Here is a 27436-nt window from a genome sequence, read left to right as displayed (position 1 = left end):
ACAACTGCCAAAAGTTCATGGGATCAATTCAACTTCAAAACGGAGCTGTTTAAGAGCAAAAACAAAGTTAGCATGCCTCATCTGCTATTAGATCCCACTTCCCTTAAGCACTCACCGACAGTCAGGGACTGTTTCCACCCTGAAGTATTTGAAATCTAATTAAACATGGCTAGGAGTAAAACCAGAGTTGAAGTAGCTGACATAAAATTATGCATGTGTTGAAAGGCGAAACCAGTTATATACCAGGGCACTAGACTTTCAGCTGACTGCTCTCTATCCACTACAACCATGACATATTTGCACAGCTACAGCATCCATTAGGTGCACACAATGGATCAAAAGAACATGTTACAGTGGGCTTTATATCAGTGTTTACTTCAACTAAGAAATAAAACCAGCTGTTACCATAGCAATGGACAAAGCACCCAGCACCTGAGACACTGTGAAAATTAAAGAATGCAAACTACAGGTGACAGCACAGCCATGCTTTAGAAACGTGAAGAAAGATGAGGCATATTAATTTCTGAAAAAGTATTGAGGACTTCTTTAAAGACCTTTCAGAAAATATTAAAATTAACCAGCTGTCACTGCCTATAGCCAGCTGATAAAATCTTCGCTCAACTATGTCGATATTTCTGCCCAGTGTTAATCACAATAGCATTGCCTCAGACAGATAAGAGAAAAATTCTAAAGCAGTACCCTAGAGTTCTAGAAAATGGAGATTACACAGAGCCTTCATGCATTTCTGTCCAGGCCAGGTTGCTGCTTGCAATACTCTATCTAGGGCATTGAGCGCCTTGATTTAAGATACTAACACTTCACCACAAAAGTCACTGGGCAATTGCTTTGAAGCCTAATGTCACCTAACTCAGACCCTGGTGGACCTAAGCCACAAGGCTGCTGTTACTTCCCTTCAGAGACTCTGCTGTGAAGTTGAGCTTGTTACGTCTGGAATCACCACTTTCCCATCTCATCATGACCACAGCCATACCCACCACAAAGTCCAGTGTCAAGGGCCCAAGTAATCTACTTGAATGCTGCCGTGATGTTACCTGCAAGGTTGTACGACTCTCCTGACACTACAGCCAACCTGGGTACCACCACCTGCTCTCTGTTGTTGCATGTGCCCTGAGCCTCTCTGTTCAGACCAGCTCTGTCCTCTTCACAGTGTAGACAAATGAATCAAAACTTTAACGCCATCCTTTTATCATTTGCTGTCTCAGAAAACCATGTTACAATACCTGTAAGTGTATATTGTCCACCATCACCATGATCAACACAACAGCAGCTAACTACACACACACAAAAAAAAAGGTTTGGTCATTCCCTTCAACTGGAAAACTGCAATTGGGCTGCTAAGGAAGAGAAAAGCAGAAGCTGATGCTAAATTGGCCTCTCATGAACATTGCAAATCCAGAGGGATAAAAAGCAAACTACAGCCTGTGAATATTCTCATTACTTTCAACAGGACTAATTTGAGTATGTTCCTAAGTGACAGGCTCCTATTGTGGGTTGGTGTTTCCTTTCCATAGGAAGAACTCTCTGTGCAATCAGGGCTTTTTCCAAGCTAGACATAACCTCAAGTAGAAAAATATTTTTGTTGCTACTGGTGGTATTTCTACAACTCGCTGCAACCAGGCACACCAAGTGACTCAGCGACTCCAGCAATTAGCATCAAGCACCTAATTTTTTAAAAGCTACAGCAAAGCTCAAGAGTGTTGAATAAGCAGCCATGCAATCCATTGGAAAATTTAGTTTCCTCAAAATAGGATCGACAAATGTCCGATATGCCAAACGAGGAACCAACCCCCTTAGGCTGGTCAGCAACATTTGTGCCTTAATGATCACCGGTAGGGCTGAACTGCCCCCCCCCCCCCCCCCCCCCCCCCGGCCCCAGCACTCGTGGGGCAAGCGAAAGGTTAAGTATGACTTTATGGTCCAGTATGTCAGGCACACTTTTTGTCTGTGAAACCAGGTTGTGATTCATGATCCACAACTATTTCTGTGTTCTGTTTAATGACTAATCGGGGAGCGTGAGGAGTTGAGCTCTAGACTTTGGTGCGTAAGTACCACATAGACCCTTTTAATGAGCCTGTCTCTCCTGTACAAAGAGCTCAGCCTCACAGCACTTTGGAAATCAAGGCTTACATCTTACAGCCAGAGCTTGTAAGAAAAAGCAAATCTTTTTAAGCAGCCTGACAGCTGAGAATGCAGAGGGCTATGTCTGAAATGCTTCACCCCCATTTTTCTTTTTTTTTTTTCCCTTTTTTCCTAAGATAGGCGCTGTTTCTCAAGTCGTCTTTTCTCTAGTCTTGCTGATCTAAGCAGCAATATGAAAACCTAAAATGATGTTGCTGGAGATGATTAGGCTGTTAGTGCAAATTAACCCCCTGGCAGCTTTGCTAATAGAGACATTTTGTAACACACCAGGAACCAGACAAACAAACAAAAAAAAAAGATGCTGAATTTCTTTTTATCCAGTCTCATGTAAACTATGAATTAATCAGCTTTTCCATGCATTCAAATTTTATAGAAATGCAGCTTTCTTCTCAAGAGAATATTAAACATAACAGCACATACCTCTCTGAAGAGGCAACACATACAGGGCACGGTGGGATTTCAGTGAAATACAAAGCACCCCAGTGGGCTCCCAAAGGAAACAGAGACAAAAATTGGAGTCAAACGCTCTATATGTTATAGGAAAGGTCAGTATTCTGTAGAAATTAACTCCTGGGTGCAGAGCAGCACTTCCCATCATCCCCATGCCTCCTGTGGAAGTTTTAACTGTGAAGTGCCATTAGAACATGTAAACAATTTAAGTTCTTTGTGTATGTGCTGCCATGAGTGAGGAGCAAGTCTGCCGAAACAGAAACTTCCAACCAGTCTGACATTTTCTGTTTTAAATAATAAGACCCACAAGCACCAATAAAATAATACAGATAAACACATCAGATTTTACAGTTCTGCTAGGCCAGGCACCAACTCTTGGATTACTCCCCATACTTCCACCCCACCCCAAATCCCCCCCCACTGCAAGCCCTGAGCTATGACTTACCGGCATCCCTCTCCCACTATCATTCCAGCAAGTCCCTACTGCTTATACAGTTTTAACAGATGCAGTAGGTTTTAAAGCCTTCTCATACAATTTTTCTTTTTTGATTCAAACTTACAGGCTCCCATGCCTTCTTGCTTACAGTGGCCTTGGAACCCAACAGCTTGTCAGATAATCGCACTGAGGATTCCCAGGAGACACCCTGATGCATTAGGTCACAGCCTTTTTCAGACAGCTAGAAAACATTATCTTGGTTCAACTAAAATCCACTCCCAGTAGTATGAAATTTCCCTTCCTACTGCTGGTTTGGGACGACTGGGGTTTATATGGTATGATCTTTTAACGAGCCACCATTGTTTCTAATTAGGCAAGCAACCAAATATTTAATTAACTGTTGTAACTTGAGTCACACAAGTGGCTAATAGTCTAAACAGAAATTAAGTAGAGGTGCCTTATCTCATCTCTAAGCAGCACTGCACATGCACAGGCTTCTGCAAAGGTCAGGCAGAGCAGGAGCGAGCAGGGGACACACCGGAGCTCAGGGCACCGTCTCAACACAGAAGGACAAGAGCCAGAGGCACCAGTGCGTACTGCGCAACACGTGCTGCAGCGTTTGCCAGGAATGACTTCACTACTTTGCTGAGACTAACAGGGATGGGAAGGAAAACTACTTACAAGAGGGGATTTTAACAAGATACCTCAACACAAAGTTTCTGAAACACCAGTGTGCATGTGCATTTGCCAAAAGTTCACCAAAATCTTCAGCTCCAGCACTTGAAGCAAGATTGATAGCTAGCAATCCTCTGTCTGGCTGCTCATGCGATAATTTTGTTCTCTTCCATTGATGGTCAAACCCTACAATGACTCCCATCAATTCCTTCTACATTTCCGATCACACTCAGGCTGTTTTTAAACATTGAAGCCTGAAACACAGGTCCAAACTTGTCTTATACTTGGGTCGTATAAAGTTATTCTATAAACTATGTGTATATAGTTCAGGTTTGTCTGCACTCAGCTGATTTGATTTCATGTCTTAGACTGCACCTAGAAAAACATGGGTGTTACCTGTCACAGAACCAGGGAGGCTGACAGTCGTACAGGCAGCCCTGAGCTTGGCTCAGAGAACCCAAACTTCAATTGGACATGCACTTTGGAAATCCCTGCTCGCATGATAAAAAGAACATCCCTACAACTATTACACCACCAATGTAGTTAATTCTTGTAGACTTCAGCATGATTGGAATTCCACTGTAGGGGCAGCTGAGCAGGGTTTTGGGGGTAACTGTTTCAAAAGGGAAGCTGTAACTTTTGATTCTTGGTGCTGAGTACTCTGTGGACGTCACACCATTGAACTCTACCGCTCAGCTCCTGAACATAATGGGGGCTAAAGCTTCTTCCTGGTTCACTGGTTGCAAAGCTGTGCTCCAGCAACACTGTCATGGTCAATCAGCAAGTGACTTCCAAAGTAAGGAACACAGACTCAGCCTTCTAACAACAAATCCATAGTTTATCCTCAGTACTAACAAGTACATTGCATTGAAGTGTCAATAGAACCATTCAGAAAGTTTCTGAAGCACCACATTTTTTTAAAAAGAGGGTCAGGGAAGAGTGCCTCTCCTCCTATCTTGGTAGCTTCAATTTAGTTAATAATCAGTTCCCTTTAGAACTTTACCAAACCTGATTCACTGCTACTACAGGCACAAGTGAGCTCTTTACCTCTTCACTTGTTCTAGTGAGGAACAGCGTTTCTCACCCTCTGTTTAGAGGGCATCCTTACCGGCTTGGCATTTTTGAGAATGAGTCATTTGTTTGGAGGACCCAGCTGCCTCTGGTATGACACCGATGTCCATGGAAAGTGCCTGCGAAGGGCTAATGAAATTGAACTACCTGGAGTGTGACAGCATTCTCTCAAAATAGCAAAGACGTTCTCTTCTTTGAGGAAAAAAAAAAGTATTTTTTACATCAGAAATGCTTTTTAAAGTTATACTGGAAAATATTTACCCTTTTACTGTTAGTCTGTCAAATTCTCTAGTAAATGACAATTAGGAGTTCTTCAACAGACTGTCTCCATTGCTTACTGAAGCAGAATATAAAAAATGATAGCACATGATTGCCTTGAATTTCTAACCACACATTTACTTTGGAGAAATCTTAACAAAGCACTTGCAAGGTGCTATTACACTTCGTTACTTGCAAAAACCATAATCCCCGCAGTGTAACAACTTATGTATTATTTACTGTCACTTGTACTACGTAATACACAGATGCCCTATGGGGCTCAAAGGCTCTCTGTACTGAGTGATGCACAGAGCGTGGCCCAGTCTCTTCCCTGAATTGTGTATAGTACAGACAAGCAATCTGAGAATGAAGATGTAAGCAGAGATGTGCCTAAAGTAACACAGTAAGTCCTGAACAGAAGTACAAAGAGTATCCAGGTCTCCTGACTTCCTAATTAGTGCAAAATAAGGACGAGACCACCACCTTTCTTTCATTAACCTGCTTCACTCTAGACCCGTAGCTGAACTGTCATTAGTCATTCTGTAGAAGGAAAACCCCCAAAAATCAATAAGAATTAAAGCTTCACAAGGCTAAGCACTGGATAATGAAATACATAATATGCTTCGTCAATGAAATACATAAAACCCCTTCAAACCATAATTCACAGCTCTGAACACTTTTGCAAACCACTTCTGGCCTAGCACTGACTTTATGGGTCTTACCAAGACCATAAAATAACTGGGACCCCCCTCTGATGAGCTGGAAGACTGGGGATATGTTTCTCCAGTTTCTCTGAACCCTGATGAAAGGTTCACAAGCAAGCAAATTGCTTTTATTTCCAGTCCTGGCTTAGTAATTTACTTCACTGAAAAAGAAATACAAAGAAAAATGTGAAGAGAATACTCTTGGAAAGATCTTAGTCAGCAAGTTTGCATTTTATTTATTCAAGATGGAAACATGAATAGAGAAACTGTATCTAAGATGAGAACAAACTGCGGTTTGCTACCCAGAGTGCCCAAGATACATACTTTTCTTTATACAGTGTAGGAATTAGCTACTTACAGTTTTATCTGTGCCTCAGAATACAAGATATATGTCTAAAGAGAAGTTTTAAGGCCCTATAAATGTAAATCTAGCTTTCAGAAACTGTATCTGTGTTACTTTTTACAATCATGCAATAGGTAGAACTGTGGGTCTGAATTTTTGAAGACGAGACCATCTTTCCAACTAAAAAGTACCATGACATAATGAGACAACAGAAGCAAGTATGAGGGCTTCACAATCCTCTTGATTCAGGTTTCAATTGAAATGCTTTTGTGCAGTGGAATCACTTTTACATATTTAAGTAATGCAAAGCTGCATAGGAAATGAAAAATGTTTTGTTGCACTTCACATCTGGAGACACACATGTATGCCCAGAAGAACATCCCACCAAATTATTCTCTCTCTCCCCATTTCACTCTGAGCTGCATTGGTTTTAAAATATGAAGCAGTATAAAAAAATTAATTTCACAGTTGGAAATCAGCATTCCATTTACTGTGGAAAATAGGTACTTGGGATAATATGTCCCAAATTATGGGTTAACACAAAATGTAGAGTGAACTCAGCTCTGGTTTTGGTCTTTTATATTCTGGTTAACTTCAGCTTCAGTTAGTCATTACCGTGTCACTTGCATTTGCAGTGATGCTACCACATTAAAAACTGATAAGCCAACAATTAAGCATGGGTAAATTTCCAGGTACTAAAGATTATTTTATCATACGGTGAGATTCAAATCTCAGTATCTAAAATTCAACACTAATTGCTTGAAAATTTTATCACTTTTGTTTCTTTTATGTAAAGCAGGTATAACAGCTGAGGGCAGTGCTAAGCAGAGACAGCTCCTCTGAGTGGTTTACTCCCTAGGGAGGCTCAAATAGGTCTTCCGTGCAAAACAGGCAGAGTTAGTGCTGGAGATCCCAGTTTTTCATGGCCAGTTCCTCCAAAATGGCTATTTATAGCCAGATCACAAAATCCAGTCTTTAAAATACCGAGATTTATAAGCAGGCAGTGCATAGATGTTATGATCATAACTACTTTTTCTAGCTATGGCGATTCTGTAGTGCTACTCTGTGTTGCATCTTCCTCTAGGTTTTTAGCTGTTCTTAACATTACCTAACACAGCACTGCTGTCAATACTCATTAGGAACTGACATATAAAGCTGCCTCAGCTGATGGGTTTAATAGCTTTCCTCATTGCATTTATCCTTTATCCTTCTTCCAATCTGTAGATTTATTATTACTAGTAATTATCCATTCTCTTGGGCTGATTTGTTTGCTGGACAAAGGTAATGCAGTAACACTGTTTACAACCTACATCCCTTCAGGTGCAATGAACTGCACTGCAAAATCTGTATTAAGCCGCCGGGTGGGGTGGGGGGCGAGGGGTAGGTACAACCGTTTTTCACCTCTTTTCTCTAATCAGGACAGATAACTTCATCCCCTTTCTCTTTACTTATCCTGCTCAATAATTACTGTAAATTGGGTTATCCAATGGTTCAGCACCTTCTAGAGCGAGTTAGAGGTTAGCCGCTGCCCAGCAGAGTAACATAACACGCTTAGCACTCCTACACCTTTTGCTTTGGCCCTGCGCTATTCAGAGCTCTGCCAGATCAAATGTGGCATGTCACGCAATGAAAAACAGATGGAAGGATCCTTTAATGGTGTAGTAGCTGGAAAAGTATTTAGAGCTACAGAACAAACACAGCAATGCACACAGGCCAACCTTTCCAGTGCTGCCTAACTCATTCAGCTCACCAACTCCCCAGCATGACAAATAGAAATCAAGTGCCCAGCTCCCTACTTACTTTCACATATTTCAGCATACGCATGCAGCTACGCGTTACTTTCTGAAAGTTAACCTGACAAGAACAGCTTATTTTCAGTATAGTTATGATTTTCCCCCTTATTTGTAGCCTGCTGGGTGTGAGGGCGGTCCGTAAAAGCACTCAAGAACAGGGTCTTGCCTTAAGGATTTTGCTTTTTAATCCTTACAGACAACGCAGCGAAAATGACTCTGTTTAGAAACTCATGTGTACACAGCAATTGGTGAAGTGGCAATCGGTCATAGCAGCTCTGCTGAAGCCATTGGTGTTAATTCAAAACAGCCCTGGGAAGTACACAGAAGACCTAAATGGCCTTTATTTTAAATATTGGCAGGTTTTTGCTTTTCTGTCTTATACTGATGCGACTTTTCTTCTGTTTGTAGTTCACCCAACTGCTAGAGGCAACAGTAATTCTCCTTACTAAGCAGTCAGCAGTAAGTGTAATTAACGTCTCTTTTGGGGGCCCAGAAATCCTTCCCAATGGTAGGAATGCGGTGCAATATTTTCTTCCCCTGTCTGTATTTCTTACGCTCTTTTATCAAGATTTTCCTATTCATATAACTGTTGACAATATATGGCAAACGTGAAACCCCATCTTTTAGGAACAGGACTGAAACAGGCTTCCCACTCCTGAGAATGATGCTGACCAACTGTTCACATTTTCTACGTTGCATACAGAAAATGCCTGTGAAGACTTCCCAGAAGCAACACAGCAGGACAGGAACAGTGCTGGGAGCAGAGCCTATATCCTATAACCCAGCAGTATTGTTTCAACTGTTTTCACAATAGCCCTGTGCTGACTAGATGCAGGAAAGGGAAGATCTGCGTTTATTTAGACAGTGTTATAGTGTCAATGTACTACCACGCATAATCCGCTTCATTCCCTGCCATATTAGTCATTCTGTTTGACTTTACTGGTGTTCTTGGGCTGATAAATTTATAGATACAGTAATAGGATTCTGAAATAAGACACAATTTAAGAACACAGTTTCAATTGCAATGATTTGTGGTATGAGGTCATTCAGACCAGTCTACTTTCCTCTTGCCAAAGAAGATTTGTAGCTATTATTCCCGCCCCCTGCGCCCCGCCCCCCCCCCCAAAAAAAAAAAAAGCAATGATCACATGCCATTTGCTTCAGCAGTGGATGCTACAATACCTCAATGAATAATATACAAGAAGCAGAAAAAAACCAAACCCACTATGCCTGGGGATAATGCATGCTGTGTTTTTCTTTAGGATGATTAAATGTGAATGCATGTCATAGGATGCAGGGATTACTCTGCTGGGAACCCATGAGTATGAGAGCGTACAGCCCTCTATCTAACCAGGCAAATGGCCATGGAGAAGGTTAAAGGAGCCCCTAGGCAGACCCAGCATATGCACTGGCTACTCCCTGGCTGCTGTATTCACTTGGCTTTTTTTCCTGTAAAATACAGACATTTCATAGATTCCTGGGTCAAGTTCCACACTCTTTCACACCTAGGAAGTTTCACTGAAGACAACAGCTTTCTACCACCGAATCAGGAAGCTTAATTTGGCTTTGCCAGCCTTCCACCAGCCCTCTGCCACTAAAACCACAAAAGAAACCTTTGCAGCCAACAGAATAAGCCACACAGTTCATGGCTCATGGGCTGGTCACACACAACTTCCATCAGCAGCTGCCCCTTCCTATTGCAATGTCAGGAATACAGTTAAAACTATTTCCTTTTCTTTTTACGTGGACTTAACCTCCTGTACACCTGAAGCAAAGCTTCCATCTGATGCCTTAACAACTGCACAGATCAGCATCTTTGGTAGCTACCAGAGACTCACATGCCTGCAAGACAAAGTGTTCAAAACCAAGACTGCTTTGGAATATCTCACATGGATCTTCTTGCTTGTGGAGGAAGCACACTGAACAGTGCTGACTTTCAGAACACGAGTCAGCCCTATACTACATCACAAGACAATGACGACCTGCACATATCCAGTAGAAGGAAAGAAAAAGACGTTTTCAAAAGAAGTCTTGGTGTCTTCAGCCTCTTGTGGTCTTGTGTCTACTTCAAAGCAATTTTAAGCAAAAATACAAATCCTCTTTTCATCAGAAGGGTGTTTCAGCAAGAGAACATGGCCTGAGCTCTGCATTTGTGATGACACAGAGCAACCAATATACCAACAAATGTCAGAGTACTCAACTTCAAATGAATCAGTCACCTGTTCTTAAAACCAAAGCCAATCCATTTTGTTCATAATAGCAAGTCACATAGGCAACTACTAACATCCCACATAATCACATCTATTGCATCGCTCAGCATGCAAACAGTATCTGATATGCCTAGGCAGTCAGATTCATTTCTGAGCAAGAGAAATACATCACCAGATTTCAACAAGCTTGTTCATCTTCAGCTCATTTTTTAAGAAAATAAAGACTGTGACACAGACCTTCAAAGGGTGATCCCCTCTCCCATCCACCCAGCAAACACCCAGTTCATTGCCTTTGGATTTCTTCTTTCACCACAGCTATGCTTGTTATGTGGAAAAGTATTCTGTTTCTACTACTTTGTGAAAAAGGATTTTCAATAAAAGATAAGCAACAACATCAGAAAAGACTTCTATAATGGAGGTTTCACTCAGTAAACAGGTGTCTGGGAGATTATCTCACCAATTTAACCAGAGCTGCAAACATCAGAACGATTCTAGGATGACTAAAATCCCCTCTTTTTAAAATAAAAGCCTTTTATCTGCCAAGCAACACTTCCCGTTCTAAAGGCTGTTCTACTCAGCAGTTGTCAACTATGTATTAATCCAATTCATATAAGACCTAGAAATAAATACTTTCATGTGCAGAATCTTTTGGGAAACTGATTCCCTGAGGCTTTAAAGAGCAATTGTTGCTTATCACCGTGGAAATTTCACTCGAATTTAAAGCCTGGTAACAAGGAAAAAAGATCCATCAAATATTTCAGTGATTAACAAGCTTCCCAGTCTTTGTCATCCTCAAAGGATTTTCATCTGATCGGTAGGGAAAATGCTAAAGAAGAAAATGAAAGGAAAGCAATCTGACCCAGTAAGGCAGTTCTTGTGTTCCCAGGTCCTCTATTCGCCACTCCTGTCCATAATAATAGCACTCATTTCTAACAGTCCGATACAATCAACAGCAATATCAAACACCTTGGGCCTTATTTTAAAGGGTATATGTGTTGGTAAAGACAAATGCTATTTAACTACCAGTAGATAGTTAAACCCCTCCCTAAAGAGCTCTCATAACAAAACCACCATGTGTGGGAGAGGCAAAGCACTGCCAGAGCACTTAGAAGAAAAGCAGGTAATTGAAGTTTTGCTACATTTAAACTCCATGCCTGTGCAATAAAAATGTGATTTTAAAAGCCCTGTAAAGCACAGAACTTTTCTGGTGCCTTACTGCCTGTCACTGCCCAGAAGTGGTCCCACTAAAGCAGTGAATAGCTGCATTTTGTGTATTGTTGTGTAATGTGGGCATGTGATAAATGGCGTGGCATGGCATACATGTCAAAAGCCTCCTAGTGATGGAGGCTTTCAATCCTCTTCACAGCATTCAAGGAGGAAAATAATGCATTTCGGTGACTAGGAACAACCTTGGGTGTGGATTAACTTCCAGCTGGTTGAGATTCATCCTATGCCCCCAACATCTTTGTGTGCTAACACATTAGAAACATGCAGAAACAACTCACCATACCTGAGTATGAACTGATCCACAGTAGAATTGTTGGCAATTGTCACATAAACGTTTACAACCTCTCCTTGTTTGACAGGTTTTGAGGGCAACCAGACAACGATATTACTGTCCAGCCGTAGCTCTGTTAGCCGAGAAGTCTCCTGCCCTCGGTAGAGACTGACAGATCCAATCCTCTGTAAGTGGGACATGGTTTCATCCATGCCATCTTTTCCTGGCCGGATAGCATTTCCCTTCCTTACATCCTCAGCAGTACACTCTCCCTTCTCGTCTCCTGGTTGAATAGTATAGTAAAGCTCCACAGGGCTCCCTTCAAACTGATCCGGTGGCTTCTTACGGCCCGTGACAATTGCAGGGGGGTTAAACCAGCTTGGCAGGAGCTCCAGCTCTGCCACACACAACCCCAGATCCCCTTTGAGCCGGCAGCTGCCTCTGACTTCCCGCGTCTCTCTGAAGGCAAACACACGCAGGCAGGGCAGCCGCTCTGTGGTGCTATAGTCATCCCAGTCCCTGCCCACGATGTAGAACAGGACCTGGACTTTGGGCTTGCTCAGGTAAATTTTGTTGCTCATTATGTAGGCCTGAAGTTTCCAGTTGTAAGTAAACTTGTTGGCAGATCCAAAGAAGTTGGAAGTTAACATTAGGTCCTGGGGCACAACTTGTTCAACAGAAAAAGGTCCGTAGCTGGCGTTTAATATGGGCGGTCTCTTGGCTTTGTATGGGAAGAACGATTCCACCCTGGACTGCAAACTGGAATTTCTCATGAAGTCCTGGTTGGCTTCTTTGAGAAAGAAAGATGTCTCAGCACTGAAGATCCGATAGCTCACAGGTAGGTATGTTGGTAATGAAGAAAATCTCTGATTATTGTCCAACACCCCTCGACATTCTGTCACTAATAAAAGAAAAGTTGATGCGAGTTAGATCAAATCTGCTTATAGGTTCAAAGGAACATTTACTACAACTTTAGTGAAGCTACTTGCTAAGTTAGGGATAAGCATTATTTCATGCAAAAAATATTTACAGCATAGCTACATGTTTAGATGTAATTAATTATTTTTTTGCATTACATTTGCAAAAGGAAAAAAATATGCAGGCTTTAGTGCTACCCTGCATTTATCTATGATACACGTTTTGTTGCACAGGTGATATACAAAGGGTTGTCTGCAGCACGATTAGTTATCCATACTCCTGGAGGGAGTAGGAGGAGGAAGGTTCACATCGCAGAAGCAATGCTTGTCCCAATAGCTATTTTAGATGGCTGAACTGTACAGCAGCAGTGCTTTGCTAATACGCAACAAATCTATAAAATACTCACTGAATGCTTCAACTATCACCTGGATGAAAAATAAATACATTACTTGTCACTCCTATGCAAAGTCTCACCTCCCTAACAAAACTTCAAGCAAACTTGCATAAGTTTGCACACACCGGTTTGCTTAAGGACTGGCTACAAATCAAAGTCACAGCCTTCCAAAAGCAGTTCTCTAAGAGAACAGGGTGTCTTTTTAAACCACCCACATGCTCACCTTCCCCACTCTTTTTCTGGTCATGCCATTCCCTTGTAAACTTTCTGCCCACTTAGAAACTTCCCTCCTGTCTTTCCAACCTTTCTGTTCAGTTACAGCATGCGTAAGGCATTTGGTACATCAGCATGGTCCACTGAACCACAGTCCCCGAAGGACTGCTAATCACTACCCCTGCAGGAACACTGGCCAGGAGATCAAAGGTAGTTTCTGTTCTACAGCCAAACACAGAAACTGCTTTTCTAAGGACTGACACACACCCCGTTTCACTCTCTTCATCCATCAAGAAACCTTGCTCTCGTGTTACTGATTCTAGCACCACAATCTGCACCTCTATAGTTTAACATTGCCAGTACCTCAGCTTTCTAAGTTATTTAAATGTAGATGCACATCACAGGCTAGAAATATTACAAGTACTAATATATTAAGATGCACACAGAAGGAAATTAGTACATACTTGCCTACTTTAAGTTTCAGCTGAATATCAGATCCCTTTTGACCTAAATTTTGTTTTTCTGTTATAAAGATTAACACCATGTATTGTCGAAAAGTAAAATTTATTACCTAAATTAGGGTCGATACCAATGAAGAACATGTTGATTATATAATACTACTCACAGCCCATCTTCCTAACTCCTACTGAAGATAATAACTACAGGTAGAGAAGGTAGATGAATGACAATGAATCTAGTGCTAGACTGCCTTTAATATTTAAAAATAGATCTTGCCCCCAGACATATGTCAGTTCCAATGCCCTTGGGGAATCCCATCACTATTTAAGGTTCTGTGTAAGTTCAGCTTTTTAAAGAAAACAAGCCACTGTAAGGGCAACGCATAATGCACAGATTCATCTGAAACTCAGGAACACCTGAAGATCTCTAAAAAACCCGACTGAGACAGGCTCTTTTATCAGCTTTCTCAAAGGTCTGCAGCTTGAGGATTTGTGCAAATAATAGATTCACTGCCCTTCTAGCATGTGTAGCTGCTAGTACACTAATTATGCAGTCAGATTTAATTAAATGTTTTCAAGTAATAAATAATCAATATCTGTCATTACACCAAATGACTACTGCCAACAGACAACTTCCCTACAAACCTTTGAGCGCATACATAACCAGTGTGCTGGCACTACCTGCTGCTGGGGAAGCAAATAGCTTTGGTAGGCAGGTGTTAAGCAATTAAGAAAAAAGGAAAGAAACAAACACGGAGGAAGGAGAAACCAGAGCTCTCAAAGGACAGCAGCAATACATTTGAAGTAAGAAATTAAGATGTGTTCACTCATGTTTAATTCATGCACCTCCACTTGATGGTAGAATTAGTTCTCATAAATGAGCAAATTGCCATGACTGGAGAGAAAAAAAAAAAAAAAAAAAAAAGAAAAAAAAAGGTAAGAGGCCTGTAATGAAACGCCAACATGTAGTGAATTACCAGCACTACACTCTCTCTGTCAAGTAGATTAAAATACACATTTAAAATATAACATCCATTTAAGCACACAGTTACAATCCGGTAAACCTCCAATCCCTGGCATAAATTTTAATTCTGCTGGAAAGGAACCTACAAATGCCACCTCCTGAGCTGATTGATTTCCCCTTAGCTGAATCAAAATATTGATCGGTTAGGGTTACATCCCAAAGTGCTATGACACTTAAGTAAGGAATGCGAAGAAGATCCAATATGGATCATGGACCTTTAAAGAAAATAGCAAAGCCTACAAGTTTCTTCTGGCCTGGGAGCAGAACAGGACCTTGTTTACTGGCATAGCGGCAGCTTGGTGTCCCGTCACCCTTGGAATCCCGTCCCCTGCCCCGGCCAAGCCTGCCGCAATGTGGTCAGCCTCCTGCAGCCCTTTGGGAAGGGCAACCATCACTGTTCACACACAGATACCACCCATCTTTTAAAAACACCTGGTTTGCTACAGAAGGCAGCTTCCTACCGGTCAGTTTAGCTACTCAATCTGACTTGACAAACCATCAGAATTTCTTTATTAGGCATCCTCTTGTCTCAGGCCAAGGGCCTTGCAATATTAGAGGGCAGCAAGATCTAGCTGAGGAAAGCACATACCCTCTTCCGTGAATGTAAGCATTAACTGACTTAAGCTCACAGGTACCTTTTGCTGAAGTGTTTCCATAATTAGAGATATTCTAGATTTGGCACCATTGCTACTGAGGGAACACCTTTGCCTTCAATAGATCTGCAAAAAACAAATAAACTCAGCAGGCTGCAGAGACAAGGGGAGTCCTGTGATTTCAAAGGGCTGTTGATGAGGATCTGTGCTTGAAACTTAACAGCTGTTTTTCTGCAATTCCCAGGACTTTTGCTGGAGCACATTATACTCAGACAGACAGTGGTCTCATTTTTGCAGGCACTCCATTTATCCCAGATCAATCACATGGATGAGGTATGTAGGACTTGGCCTAATACTAAGAAGAGCCATGCAACTTTTGCTGTAATAAGCTGAAGGCAAACAGCAAAACCCATGTGGTCAGATTGACAGCAAAAAGAAGAAAAAGCTTCTCTTTTTTTATTGTAGTCTAAAGATTTCCACCCACTTTCATACCATAAATAACAGAGTGCTATATTTCTATAGTGATGGCTGTACTTAAATAAATTGTCTAAAGCACTTTAAGCCTTTTACTGATAAAACTGGTAGTTAAAATTGTCCATTTTGTTTTAGAATCCCAATCATGTGCATCAGCAACTACATGCCATCATTTAAGGGATCCGTCCTATACTCTTCATCTCTACCCAACCACATTAATGCCCTGCTATAATTACCAATGTTTCCAGAGAACTTTGTGTGCTTGATCAGCTCAGCTACAAAGTTCTTTAATTATCTATTTAAGTAAGATGCCAAGGTTTTTCTGAGTTTCATATCACAAGTTATTATTTTACATAATCATTAAACATAAGATTATTTTGTCTACCTGAAGAACAGACTGCCTGTAAGGATGAGAGAAAAGAAAAAAAGGCAAAATCAGCCATGCCTATAAGTGTTTTAAGGTGGTCTGAAACAGATTTCTCCATTTTAAACTTTTTTCTGCTCAACCACTGAAACACATTTCGAAAGGTTCATGTTAAAGCAAGGTGTACATTTAAGCATTTTATCCCAATGACAGTGTCGGTTGCGGGAGCAGCATTTCACTGCCAGTTCAGCCTCCAACGTGGGCACAATTGTATCAGTAAAATGCAACTGGGTCTCTGTGACAAGAGTGCTATAGGCACATCTATACAAATATAACTTAAATCATGGAAGAAGTAGAACTTCAAACAGTTTAGCTAAAGGGTATAAATATCCTGAGAAAACCTTGGATGCCTCCTCTAAGAGTCCTGATCCTTAAAGAAAGATGCTTGTTGGCCTTCCAATGGGTTCAAATAAGTGAAACTCCCATTTCATGAGGGCTTTTGCAGACTGAAATGGAAATCAAGAATGTGGACAACGATGAGAAAGGAAATGCAGAAACACCATTTCCTGTACTGAAGACTACCTCTGATTACAGCAGGCCTGACTTCCAAGTGGGCAGTAAGTGCCTTACCCCTCCACATTATCAAAAAAAGAGTTACAACTTGTCCAGAAATAAGTCCAGCATGGAAAAGATTAAGAACCATTGAACAAAGCTAGTATTAGCCAAGAACAAAAGCTAAGGCTTACAAGTAATTACTTCTCCTTTGTAACAGCCTGGTGACTTTTTAATCCTTCTTCTGGCATCATATGCTTCTGCAGCACTTCATCTGAACCCAAACAAGCATCTGTTAAGCACATCATCAGCTCCAGTGTGACAGACCAGCTCAAATTCCTGTAACCTAGCAAGTTCATTTTGGGAGTTGGATATGAAATGGTGAATTCTGATCTGTATTATTATTTCTTGGATTCCAGTGCAGAGAAGAATTTTCTTTGGGGGGATTTCATATGGAGATGGAGCCCTGGGTGCTGGATTCACTGGAACAGTCATAAAAGCTTAATATTTTTTAAGCCATTCTTTTATGAGGTTGGTTTGAAACAACTTTCTTTTGGGCTGGGAATGAAGGGTTTAGATTGTGGGTGGGAGATTACTGGCCTATGGCCATGTATCTTCACTGACTGATGTTTGATGAGCCACTGAGCCTTCAAGGAAACCATCTGCCTGTCCCCGCAGCCAGAAGGCTCCCAGCCAGAGAAAGCCAGTGAGAAGCAGAAGACATCTACCCATGCAAAGGAGTGATGTGAGAAGCTTTCTCTGCACCTTGTATGGCCCTCACAAAAGCATATTTATAAGTATTCCTTCCAGGAAACAAACCGTATGAAAGCAGTACACAAACTGCTATCCCCCCGTGTTCTCCTGTTACCCTAGCACAGCAGTACAGCTGAAGTTTCCACCAAGAATTCTGTAACTTTTAAGGGAGAATCTTCTCCTTCCTTTTATACAGCTTTACCCACTGCCTTGTTCCTCCAGTCCTAAACATAGCTATAGTTGAATGTTGTACCATACTGATTAATTTTTTCCCAAATTCCATGCCACTACAGTCCTAAGAAAAAAAAACCTAATGTTATTTACAGCACTTCCATCACCTAAAATCCTGCAAATCCAGTAAATATTATCCCCCCTCCTTACACGGACTCCCATTGCCACGCTGCAGAGACTAACTGTACTGTACGTGCATTATACAAACCAGCTCCTCACAAAGTCCCCACCCTTGAATTCTCTTCTGTGACTCCATCTTCCACTACAAACCTGTCCTGCTCTTGCACAGCAAATCACATATTCCAGCTCAGGAAATACAGAGCAGGGAAAGAATATAAGTAGAAAAGATGCACTTAAACCAGCGCAGATATTTCCTTCGACATGAAGTGTCAACTGCTATGTTTTCTGATTTGCTCTCCTGTAAATTTCTGTATCAGCACCGCATTTAATGACTTTGGAGCATACAAAATCTTTGTAGCAGGTATTTTGCTTAGAACTAGAGCTCAGCAAATACACCCATTTAGACCTCTGAATGACCATAGTTGTACTCTCATCTCCTCCTGTTTCTACATCTAGAAAACGGAGTTTTGCTGTTAGAAAGGTGGAGTGCAACTTAAAACCAAACAAGCTCAAATTCAGAATACGGAACATATTTTTAATTTTGAGGTTGAGTAACTATTGCAACAAAGGGAGCACTGGCTTGTCCATGTCTTCACATCAAGACTGGACTCCTTTCTGAAAGGTACTTTTATTCTCAGCACAAGTTGCTGTTGAGGTACAGGGACAACTGGAGTCTCATACTCCTTTCTGGCTTAAAATCTATAGATTTGTGCCCATTCAAAAAAAAAATAAATGGAAAGCCTACATGACAGGGTAATTGCAGAAGCCACATTTTCTATTTTTCGTGCTTGCCCATCAGATATGCTTCCTCATCCAGTCAGAGGACAGAGAGACTCTTTGACTAATTGCACATAGGCAATGTCAAGCATCAAATGCTTATGGTAAATGCTTGAAACCAATTTGTGAGGTTAAAAATAAACTGTGGAAACAAATCTGCCAAAAAAATCCATATCACAAACATTCAGGGGAAATTGCAGTCTATTCTCAAATATTCTGTGAGCACCCAATGAGGGCAATTTTGTCGAATAAATGATTGCTAACAAATTTATCTGCTCGGCTCTTTTTAGAATCCGGGTTTCATTAAACTGAGACCTGAAGCCCAAGGATAAGTTTGTAATTGCAGTGGGTTTTTTTATTCACCTGGGATGGTATATTCTTATTCACATAGATGGGAGCATATACCTTTGGTAACCAACCACACATATTTTAAGCCCAGATGCGGATGGAACCTTATTTAGCCTAGACCGGAGTTCAATTAAACCACATCACAAAGGTTGTCAGGAGACACTATAATCAGTTATTTTGAAAAAAATTCCTATTTTATTCCAGTAGGACAGATTAACTTATTTCATTCAGTATATTGTTAAAAACTGCAATATTCTATTAAATAGGCTTCTCTCATACTGAGAGTATAACCTTAATGAAATTAATCCTCTGTATATTACTGCAATCAAAATCTTCACTAAATCTTAACAGACGTTTGTGGATTTTGTACAAAATTCAACACTTCCCCTCTCTTCTCCAGCAGAGGCAGAAGACAGTCATTTCAGAACTATCAGGAAAATTACAAAAGTACCTAAAACAATGAATGAACAAAGGTACACCAGGAACTTCTACGTGTCTTTAAAACACCAAAACAAAGGGACAGTCACTGAAACTAAATGATGGGAATTCAAAGTGGATAAAAAAAATATTTCATACAGTGTAAGGTGAGATGATAGAGCTCACTGCCAGGGAAGAAGGCACAGAGGTCAAGAACTTAGCTAGACAAAGTGAAGATTTGAATGGTTGGAAAGATACACAGACCATATAGAGTAATGTCATTAACTACATGTAAAACTCCTTGTTTTAATATTTATCTATTAGAATCCAGGATTAGACTTCTGCATTATAAAGCATTATCCAACATCTGTCAGGTTGCTCCATTTTCCTCGGGATTACTGACAGTGACAGGCACATGCGTATAAATCACAAATAGCTGTTTTGCGATGCACAGCCTTTTCGCAAACAGAAAAAGACTCTTTAAAGTCTAATTTGGAAGCACAAGGAAAACTTTCAAAACCTGCACATTAGAAATGCATTTCCAATCTTTTAATGACAGCCTGCAAGCTCCACTTTTTGATGGTCACAGCTCTATACGTGTCACCCTTTGACTGCAGAAATTCCAAAATATCCTTTTTATATCCTTTTTATTGCAAACCTGTCTTCTCTATCACCCTCAATTCATATAACTGAGATGTGTTAGTCAAAGACTGTCTGACATTCAGGACTGAAATCTATAAACTGTTTTCTCAGACTGGTTGATGACCTTAAAAGTCTGTAAAACAACAGTGTATATGCAAAGGTCAGTGAAGATTTCAGAAATCACTCCCACTCCCAGTGCTGACATTACCGCTTGCCTGTACTGCGGAGGCCATCTGACATATTTAAGCTAGTTTACTGTTTAGAATCAAAGATAAATATCTGGACCTCAATTTCTGCTAACGAAAGCTTGTGTTACGAGATAAGGTTTGGAAAACCTCTATATAGACACCATTCAGGTACTCCGGCTTTCTTCCCCTTGCCAGAAGCTGCAAATGTCAGTGTCCTGTGAGGAACATACAGTAGGTAAAATGTCATATGATGGCCTTTCGTTCCAATGCCGTTTGCCTCATTGTGGTAAACTCCATGGATCTTGCATTCACTCATTGTGTCAGCACTAGAAGTCCACAGCAAATAACACTTAAGCTGATTTTCTCTGATAGCTGTAGAGAAGAGGAGAAGGATTTAGGACGTCAGAGTTTATTCCCAGCTCCATCAAAAACATATGGTAGCGACAGGAAAACTCCGCAACCCAGTTTCTCTAGCGATGAAATGAGAGAAGCTATCACTAAGTTTGGTTAACTTGTGATTAAAACACACATTGAGTTCATCAGACAAAGGCTAGGTAAAACACTGCTTGGGGTTGTTTTTTGTTTGCCTTTTTTTTTTTTTCTGTATTGTCTTTAAAACAGGTAAAAATAAGCCAGTGGAAGTCACAAAGTGGGGAATCGGAACACAACACGGTCTGGATTTTCTAACTTAACCAATAACTTTTCAGAGATCTGGACTGTTAACCTCTCAAAGACGACACTTTGCCAGAGAGGCCTAATTTTCATGGGAGTACAATTACCTGAGAGACTGGTCTCTGCAGAGGATGTCTCAAATTTAACCCTATGAGACAGCTCACACACACCCACCCTGAAATTTCAAACCTTGGCCAGAATGTCATAAAGATCAGTTACATGAATATCATAGATATATTTTTTTTAAATTACTCAAGTGTCATAAAAACAGGGACATGTAAGATGTAAGGTACAAATATGAAACAAATAGTTCTGGCCTTGGCAATGTATCAATTCCTTGCTCTCTGTCTCTTTTCTCTGGTTTTTAATAGCCCTGTGCTTTCCTCTGCTGTTTAAGTCTTTGTTAGATGCTGATAGGCACTCAGACCTCTGTTTAGATGTTAAATTACTTTGCACAAGCTCCTTGTTTAAAAAGAGATTAGGGTCCTACAGCCTGAATGGCTCAATTTGCTCAGCACTCTCCACTGCCACAAAAATCAACAAGAGCCAAAAGCACAAAGCTCAGCACAAGAAGTGCTCAGATCAGGACGGAGCCTTCACCTACATAGGTGTGGAAAGTGGACACAGAGGACTCAATAAATGAATTACAAGGCTTTCCCCTTTACTGCCCAGTAAGAAAAAGGGAGAATAATTTTTCTTGTAAATAGGTACATTTTGAGATGCTAATTAAAAATCAAGCCAACCAGCAACAAGAACAACAGGACTTTGTATTACATTAGTGCCCAAAGGCCCATGCTGAGATTCGGCCTGCACTGTGCTCTGCATTGCACAAGTACAAAGGGTATTACTCAAAGAGCTAGGTATAACCTGGCAGTGAATAATTCCAAGGCTGAAAAGGAAAAAATGATTTCTTGCCATCAGATACGAACAAGGCTTTCCCTGGGGTTAATAAAATACTTTTAGCATATATCTTGACATGCTCATAACTGGCATCTCATGTTTCAGGGTCTGTATTCTCAGGGTCCTGGACTTTGCCATGAAATAAAACCCTTCCAGACCCATCATCCCACCTCAGCAATGAAATATACAACAGATGGAAGAATTTATTTCACCATCTAGATAGGGAACTGAGGCAGTGTAACTAAATTGAGTTTTCCAGGAGTTTCTATCAAAGTTACGCACAGAAGTCAGACATCTTTAGATTCATCTGATGTTGTTATCCACAAATCCAATCCCTCCATTCCCAAACCTCCTTTACACATAGATTGATAACAAACATGTCAGAAGCCACATGATTTTTTTAGAGGTTGGGCAATTTAAACTTGCTCCTGCTAACAGCCAGTAATCCCATCACACTCCATGTGCATCAGGTGAAAGCAAAGCAAGACAGTCTAAGAAGGTAAGACAATGTAAGAGTCTCACCACATTAATGTATGACACTTGGCAAGACAAGGTAGCAAATGCTTCCAGGATTAGACTCTAGTCTGTCAACTTTTCCGAGTGATAACTAAGTGCCTTAATTTCCGCTACTTGACGTCTCCAGGAATCTGTGCAAATTTGGTGTAGAGTTTCTAATTTGTGGAGAAAAGGACCATGGATCTACAGACTTAGATTAGCTTTAACTGTTGCAGAATTTCAAACCCTTCCTAAAGTTTCATCACTGGTATAATCAATAAAGTTGCATAAAATTCAGAAAAACTACTATGAGCTATACTAGCAAAGTCCCAGCCCCCAGGATTTTTTTCTAATTGCTTCCTGAAAAAAAAAAAAATTCAATTAAATTTACATATAAATTATAAAGAGTGAAGACAGACATTTACCCTTCTTCACTTTCTCCTCCTCCATGGAGGAATTTAGAACAGTAACAGATGTAACACATGTACTTTTTTTAATACTTGCATGCATGTATGCAGTGACTTAAAATATGCCAGAATATCCCAATATCCTGGCTATAGCCCTGCTAATCATCTCCATTTCAAAAATGCAATGAGGATTTATGAGGAGATTGAGAAATGAGGCTGCAGGGGTGGGGGATAGCCTTGCCCATTTGGGAAATGAACTTAGTGTCACCTTTAACCTCCAAGTAATTCTTTGTCACAGAGCACAAAGCAACTCATCATACCAGAACAGCGGCAGGACAGAAACCAAGTGGAAATCTATCTGGTTAAACACCTTCTTTCCCAGGGATTAATAAAAGGGATCGCTAGAACACTGGTGTTACTGTCACAGCACCTCCAAGGGCTGTTTTTAAGCTGACAACTCCTAAAAGGTGACCTAGCTGCTGCTGCTAACAGAGCAAAGGCCAGGGGATACTAGGGTGAGTATACTGGGCTCCCCAAACCCCGAGCTGCTGCTTCTCTCGAGTATCCTGTCCTGACTCAAAAGCGTTGGGTCTCTCCACAGAGGCCACTGGATGGTCTGTTTGGTAACTACTGGTATCGAGGGGCAAAAGCAGGAGGGAAGAGGGTCCTTAAGTCCTAGTTCCCAGAGCAGTGGAGTTTCATCCATTCATTAATCTCTCCTCTCCAAGTTTACCTGCAACAGTGGTTGTGGTGTTAGTACTGGGTATGGGAAAATCAGAACTACAAGAGGAAGAATGAGATCCAGAAGAAGGGATCCTCCAGAGGTACACAAGCAGACCTGACAGCATGCTAAATCGTAGTGAGGAAATGCAGAAGAAGAATTATGTACATGTGGTTTTAATTCTGGTTTTATCATTTAAGGTACAGATGATGATTTAGAAGTGCCTCTTTAAAGTCTCTTTAATTTGTTCTGATTTTCTAGCTATAATCTGCCTGGAAAGGGTCACACCAAAACACATCATCTGTGCCATACCTAAGGAAAGTGTCTGGGAGAAGACATCTGGCAAGTCCAGTTTTGTAATTAGGATGCAGAAGGCAACGAGACAAAGTTCTGCTTTTTAAGGCAAAGTTTGTACCAAAGGAATAAATTCAGAAGCCAAAAAACAAGGCATGCCTGAGATGAAGATACCTTACAAGAACATGGATCCACTGTACAAAGCAAAGCAACAGTCTGGTGAATCTTCAGGAGGGATGATGGAGTACCTTAAAGAAAGAGGTACAGTTAGCCTGCACATTTCTGAAGGTAACAGATTAAATCTGTATTTTCTGAGGCTGGTAGAAAACAGTATCCTCTTCTAAGAATCCTACCTTACTGTTGCTTCTCAAGTGTCCTTAAAGTCATTGGCAAAGACAAAAGGTGACAATGGATGCAAGTTTGTTATGCTGAGTGCCACAAAATTACACCAAGCAGAAAGGTGGTACAAGTCATTTACGGGGTTCACTGTGTCATGTTTCTAAAGTGCTGTTGCTCAAGAACGGGCGAGACCTCCCTGCAAATCGGAATAGAGCCTTGATACACATTTTGCAAGTACTATTTCTGTCCTTTCCTAATATAACTTACAAACTTTCCTCCTCCCCCATGACCCTGTCACAGATCCTTAATTCACACAGCTAAAAACACAAAGGGCCTCCTACAATTTTTTCCAACAGGTGCAGTCCTTAAAGATAAATTAATTTTTTTCCCTTTCTTTGAAAATCATCTTCATTCAGCCTGGCTCCTAAGGGAAATTAATGAGAGTTCACTGAATATGTTTACATAAGATCTCATCAGAATTTATGCTATTAAGCATTAGGAGTGTTTTAACCTGCCCTCTAAGGGACAGAGAAGCTGATGTGGCTGCCTAAAGATGTCTCAATACAATGAATGCTGTCAACTTACTACTGGCAGCATTAGCTGCACTAACACACCACTGCTGTTGAAGCAGGCAACCACGTCAGCTCTGGTGACGGAGAGACCAGCAGCAGAGGATGGGGTTACAGCTGAATAAAAGCTACTGATTGAATCAGAAGTGTTCAGGGTTCTGTTCAGTGAGATGCCCCAAGACTAAGACATACTCAAAGCCCAAGAGGCTGTAAGACTGTGGCTGTGAGTACAGCTCCCTCTCCCCCTCCAGCTGGGCCCTGGGCCACCATGGGTGGCTGTCCCCATTGCCTGCAGCGGTGACACGGGAGGGAGGCTTGGTGTGTATTACTGCAGGAGTGCAAACAAGCCTGGCACATGAGGGAATGCAGAATCATGCGTTTGCTCACATAGATCTACGCTGGACCCCAACTTCTCGTTCCCAGACAGGGTTTCTCAGAAAAGTCTCTCTGCCATAGGAATTTCATCACTGACTGTGATTTCAAGTTCCTAGTGGACTACACAACCACAGTTTGGCCTATACTATCTGATATAGGCTCCTCTGGAGTTAGAAATAATTCTTTTGCTGGTTCTTATTTACATAAAAGACACAATTCTTTATGTAACAACAGTAGTATGTATCATCATAGTGAAATATGTACTTGTGCATGGGAAAACATACATGCAATACATATTTGTGCACACACACATAAATACAGCTCATTTCTACTAATTGATAATAAAAAAAAAACCCTAAAAACCTGATTATAAACTGTAAATCCAACCCCTGAACTAACTCTCAGACTGACTGGCCCTATCACATCTGAGAAAGGAAAAAGTCAGATATCCTCTCCCTGTTATAACTCTTCTGAAGCCAGATGTCTTACATCAGAGAAGACTGTAGTCTTGCACGGCTATGGGATCAAGACAATACAATTTCAGCAATGATTAAAGCCTGTGGCTTCTGGGCATGCAGGAACAAAGGAAACCCTTTTGTTGGACCAGAGGATAGATAAATTCACTGCTGCCTCTGCATTTGCAGCTTTGTCTCCTTCATTAGTTATCAAAACAATAGACTCAGATCAATAAAAAGGAAAAAGAAACTATTACTATACTGGGCAGTTACAACGCCTACCCTGCAGTTCCTTTTGACTCCATGTCTCCCCAGGTAAAGCTAGCCAGCTAAAGCAGAGTGGTACGAGAGCCATCACTTCATGCAAATTTAAGAACAAAAATTTAGTGGAAATGATTTTTGCTTTCAATAAAGAAATGCAAAGCCAATGCCACCCTGAAGTCCCAGAGCACTGTATTAACACTCATCAGCTGTAGGGCTTTTGGATTGCTATATATATATTTTTTTTTCTTTTATAAGTCTGTCTAAGCCTGTCCACATTTCAGTTTGCTAAAGCTGTTTAGCCACGTATGAACTCCATTCATGGGCAGCTGTAATAAATATCACATGCTGTAACCCAAGCAGGCAGTTGTGCTAGTCTGGTAGAGATGCTCATTCAAAAAAAAAAGAAAAAGAACAAGAGTAGTTTTAGAGATGCTCTAAATGCTGAGCTGCTTGCTCTTTGGGGAAAGTAATGCATGGTACTTGTTCTCCACGGAAAGACAAGGTCTGCAAATGTGTGTGTGTGTGCGTGTGCGTGCGTGTGCGTGCGTGTCTGTGTGTGTCTGTGTGTGTCTGTGTCTGCGTGTGCGTGTGTATATAGAGGGGACGCCTGTTTATACCAGGCTCCTCTGAGCTACACAATTTACTTGTGATCTTTTACTTTAGAGGCAATTTTGTAATTTGAAAGACAGATACAAGTATCTTATACCCTTGATGGATCCCGAGCAGACGTAGGTAAAATTCCTGCCCTGTGGGCTGTGTGGCACAGACACAAGTCTCCTCTTGGTATAAATTTAAAGGGAGGACCTACAATATGGAGAAATCTTCAAAGGCCAGTCAGGTTTCCAGTCCAACAACCCTGCCAAGTGTTCCTTTAATCCTTTATTTACCAGTAAATCTGCCACCCTGTTCAGCGGGCTTTTACTGGTATTGGGTTTCAGCTTGAAACCCCAAAGCCGTAAGCATATGCTGTGTAGCCCTAATGAGAAACTCAATCTATTAATGGGCAGCCCTTCTCCACAGGACCAGGTCTTGGCAACATGAGTCAGTTCCTGAACTTTCACCTCCCACTTGGCAGCATACCAGACTAACTCCACATCTCTCAGCTGGCTTACATTATCAGCTCATTATTAACATACATCAGGGCCAGATCTCTTTTACATGCACCCAGCAAACAGGAAACTACACAAGGGGAGGGCTCCTCATTTTTGTCTGACTCTGAAGCTCATAAAAAAGACTAATTAGAACCAGCCATAGCGGAGGCACTCAGCAGATTTGCTCGCATGTTCTCTCCCTGCTCACCTTAGCCCTGACTCAGGATAAACACCATGGAACACTGTCGCAGTCCGTGGCTGGCTGCAATAGTCAGGCATCCCTTCCCTCTGCCACAGTATCTTACCCCTCTTATCGCCAAGGGCTTATGCGAGGTAGAGACGTGCTATTCTCCTTATTTCACAGTAAAGGAAGCATTATGCAGACAGAATAAATAATTTGTCTAATGTCACACACAGTCTACAGCAAAGGCGGCTGAGTTTCTTGAAATCAGTTCCCCTGCATGGACTCCCCCCTGCAGTAGCGGGAGCTGTGGGAACTCTTTGCAGCCAATTGCAAAAGAGAGGTGTATATTTTAGATCTACACGCTTGCATGGACTCAGAGACCTAGGTTCAGAGCTTCACTTTGAAGTGGCCTGCAAACCACCAACAATGTACACACCACACTTCGGGAAAACATTATAGGGAGTCTCTCATGATGAGAGCTGTCTCTCGTCAAGCATGGAAGATGATTCTCTTGCACAGTAAGCACTACCCTCAATGACACGCTGCTGTTTGAGTTTTCCCCATTTTCCTTACACGATTAGTATTCTTTGTTCTCTACTCCCCCCC

At 41.2% G+C, this 27436-nt stretch overlaps 1 protein-coding gene across 1 annotated transcript in view; it reads right to left on the bottom strand.

Annotated features, from left to right (window-relative positions):
* Positions 1-27436, bottom strand: part of TMEM132C (transmembrane protein 132C) — a 221495-nt gene that overhangs the window by 146701 nt on the left and 47358 nt on the right. Inside the window, exon 2 of the mRNA XM_055797587.1 lies at positions 11611-12499. Coding sequence (XP_055653562.1) covers positions 11611-12499 — 889 coding nt within the window. The remainder of the gene's footprint in view (positions 1-11610; positions 12500-27436) is intronic.

Source organism: Falco peregrinus, chromosome 2, assembly GCF_023634155.1.
Source record: "Falco peregrinus isolate bFalPer1 chromosome 2, bFalPer1.pri, whole genome shotgun sequence".
NCBI lineage: Eukaryota > Metazoa > Chordata > Aves > Falconiformes > Falconidae > Falco > Falco peregrinus.
The sequence above is the reverse complement of the archived record's forward strand: the minus strand, read 5'-3'. Positions and strand labels throughout refer to the sequence as shown.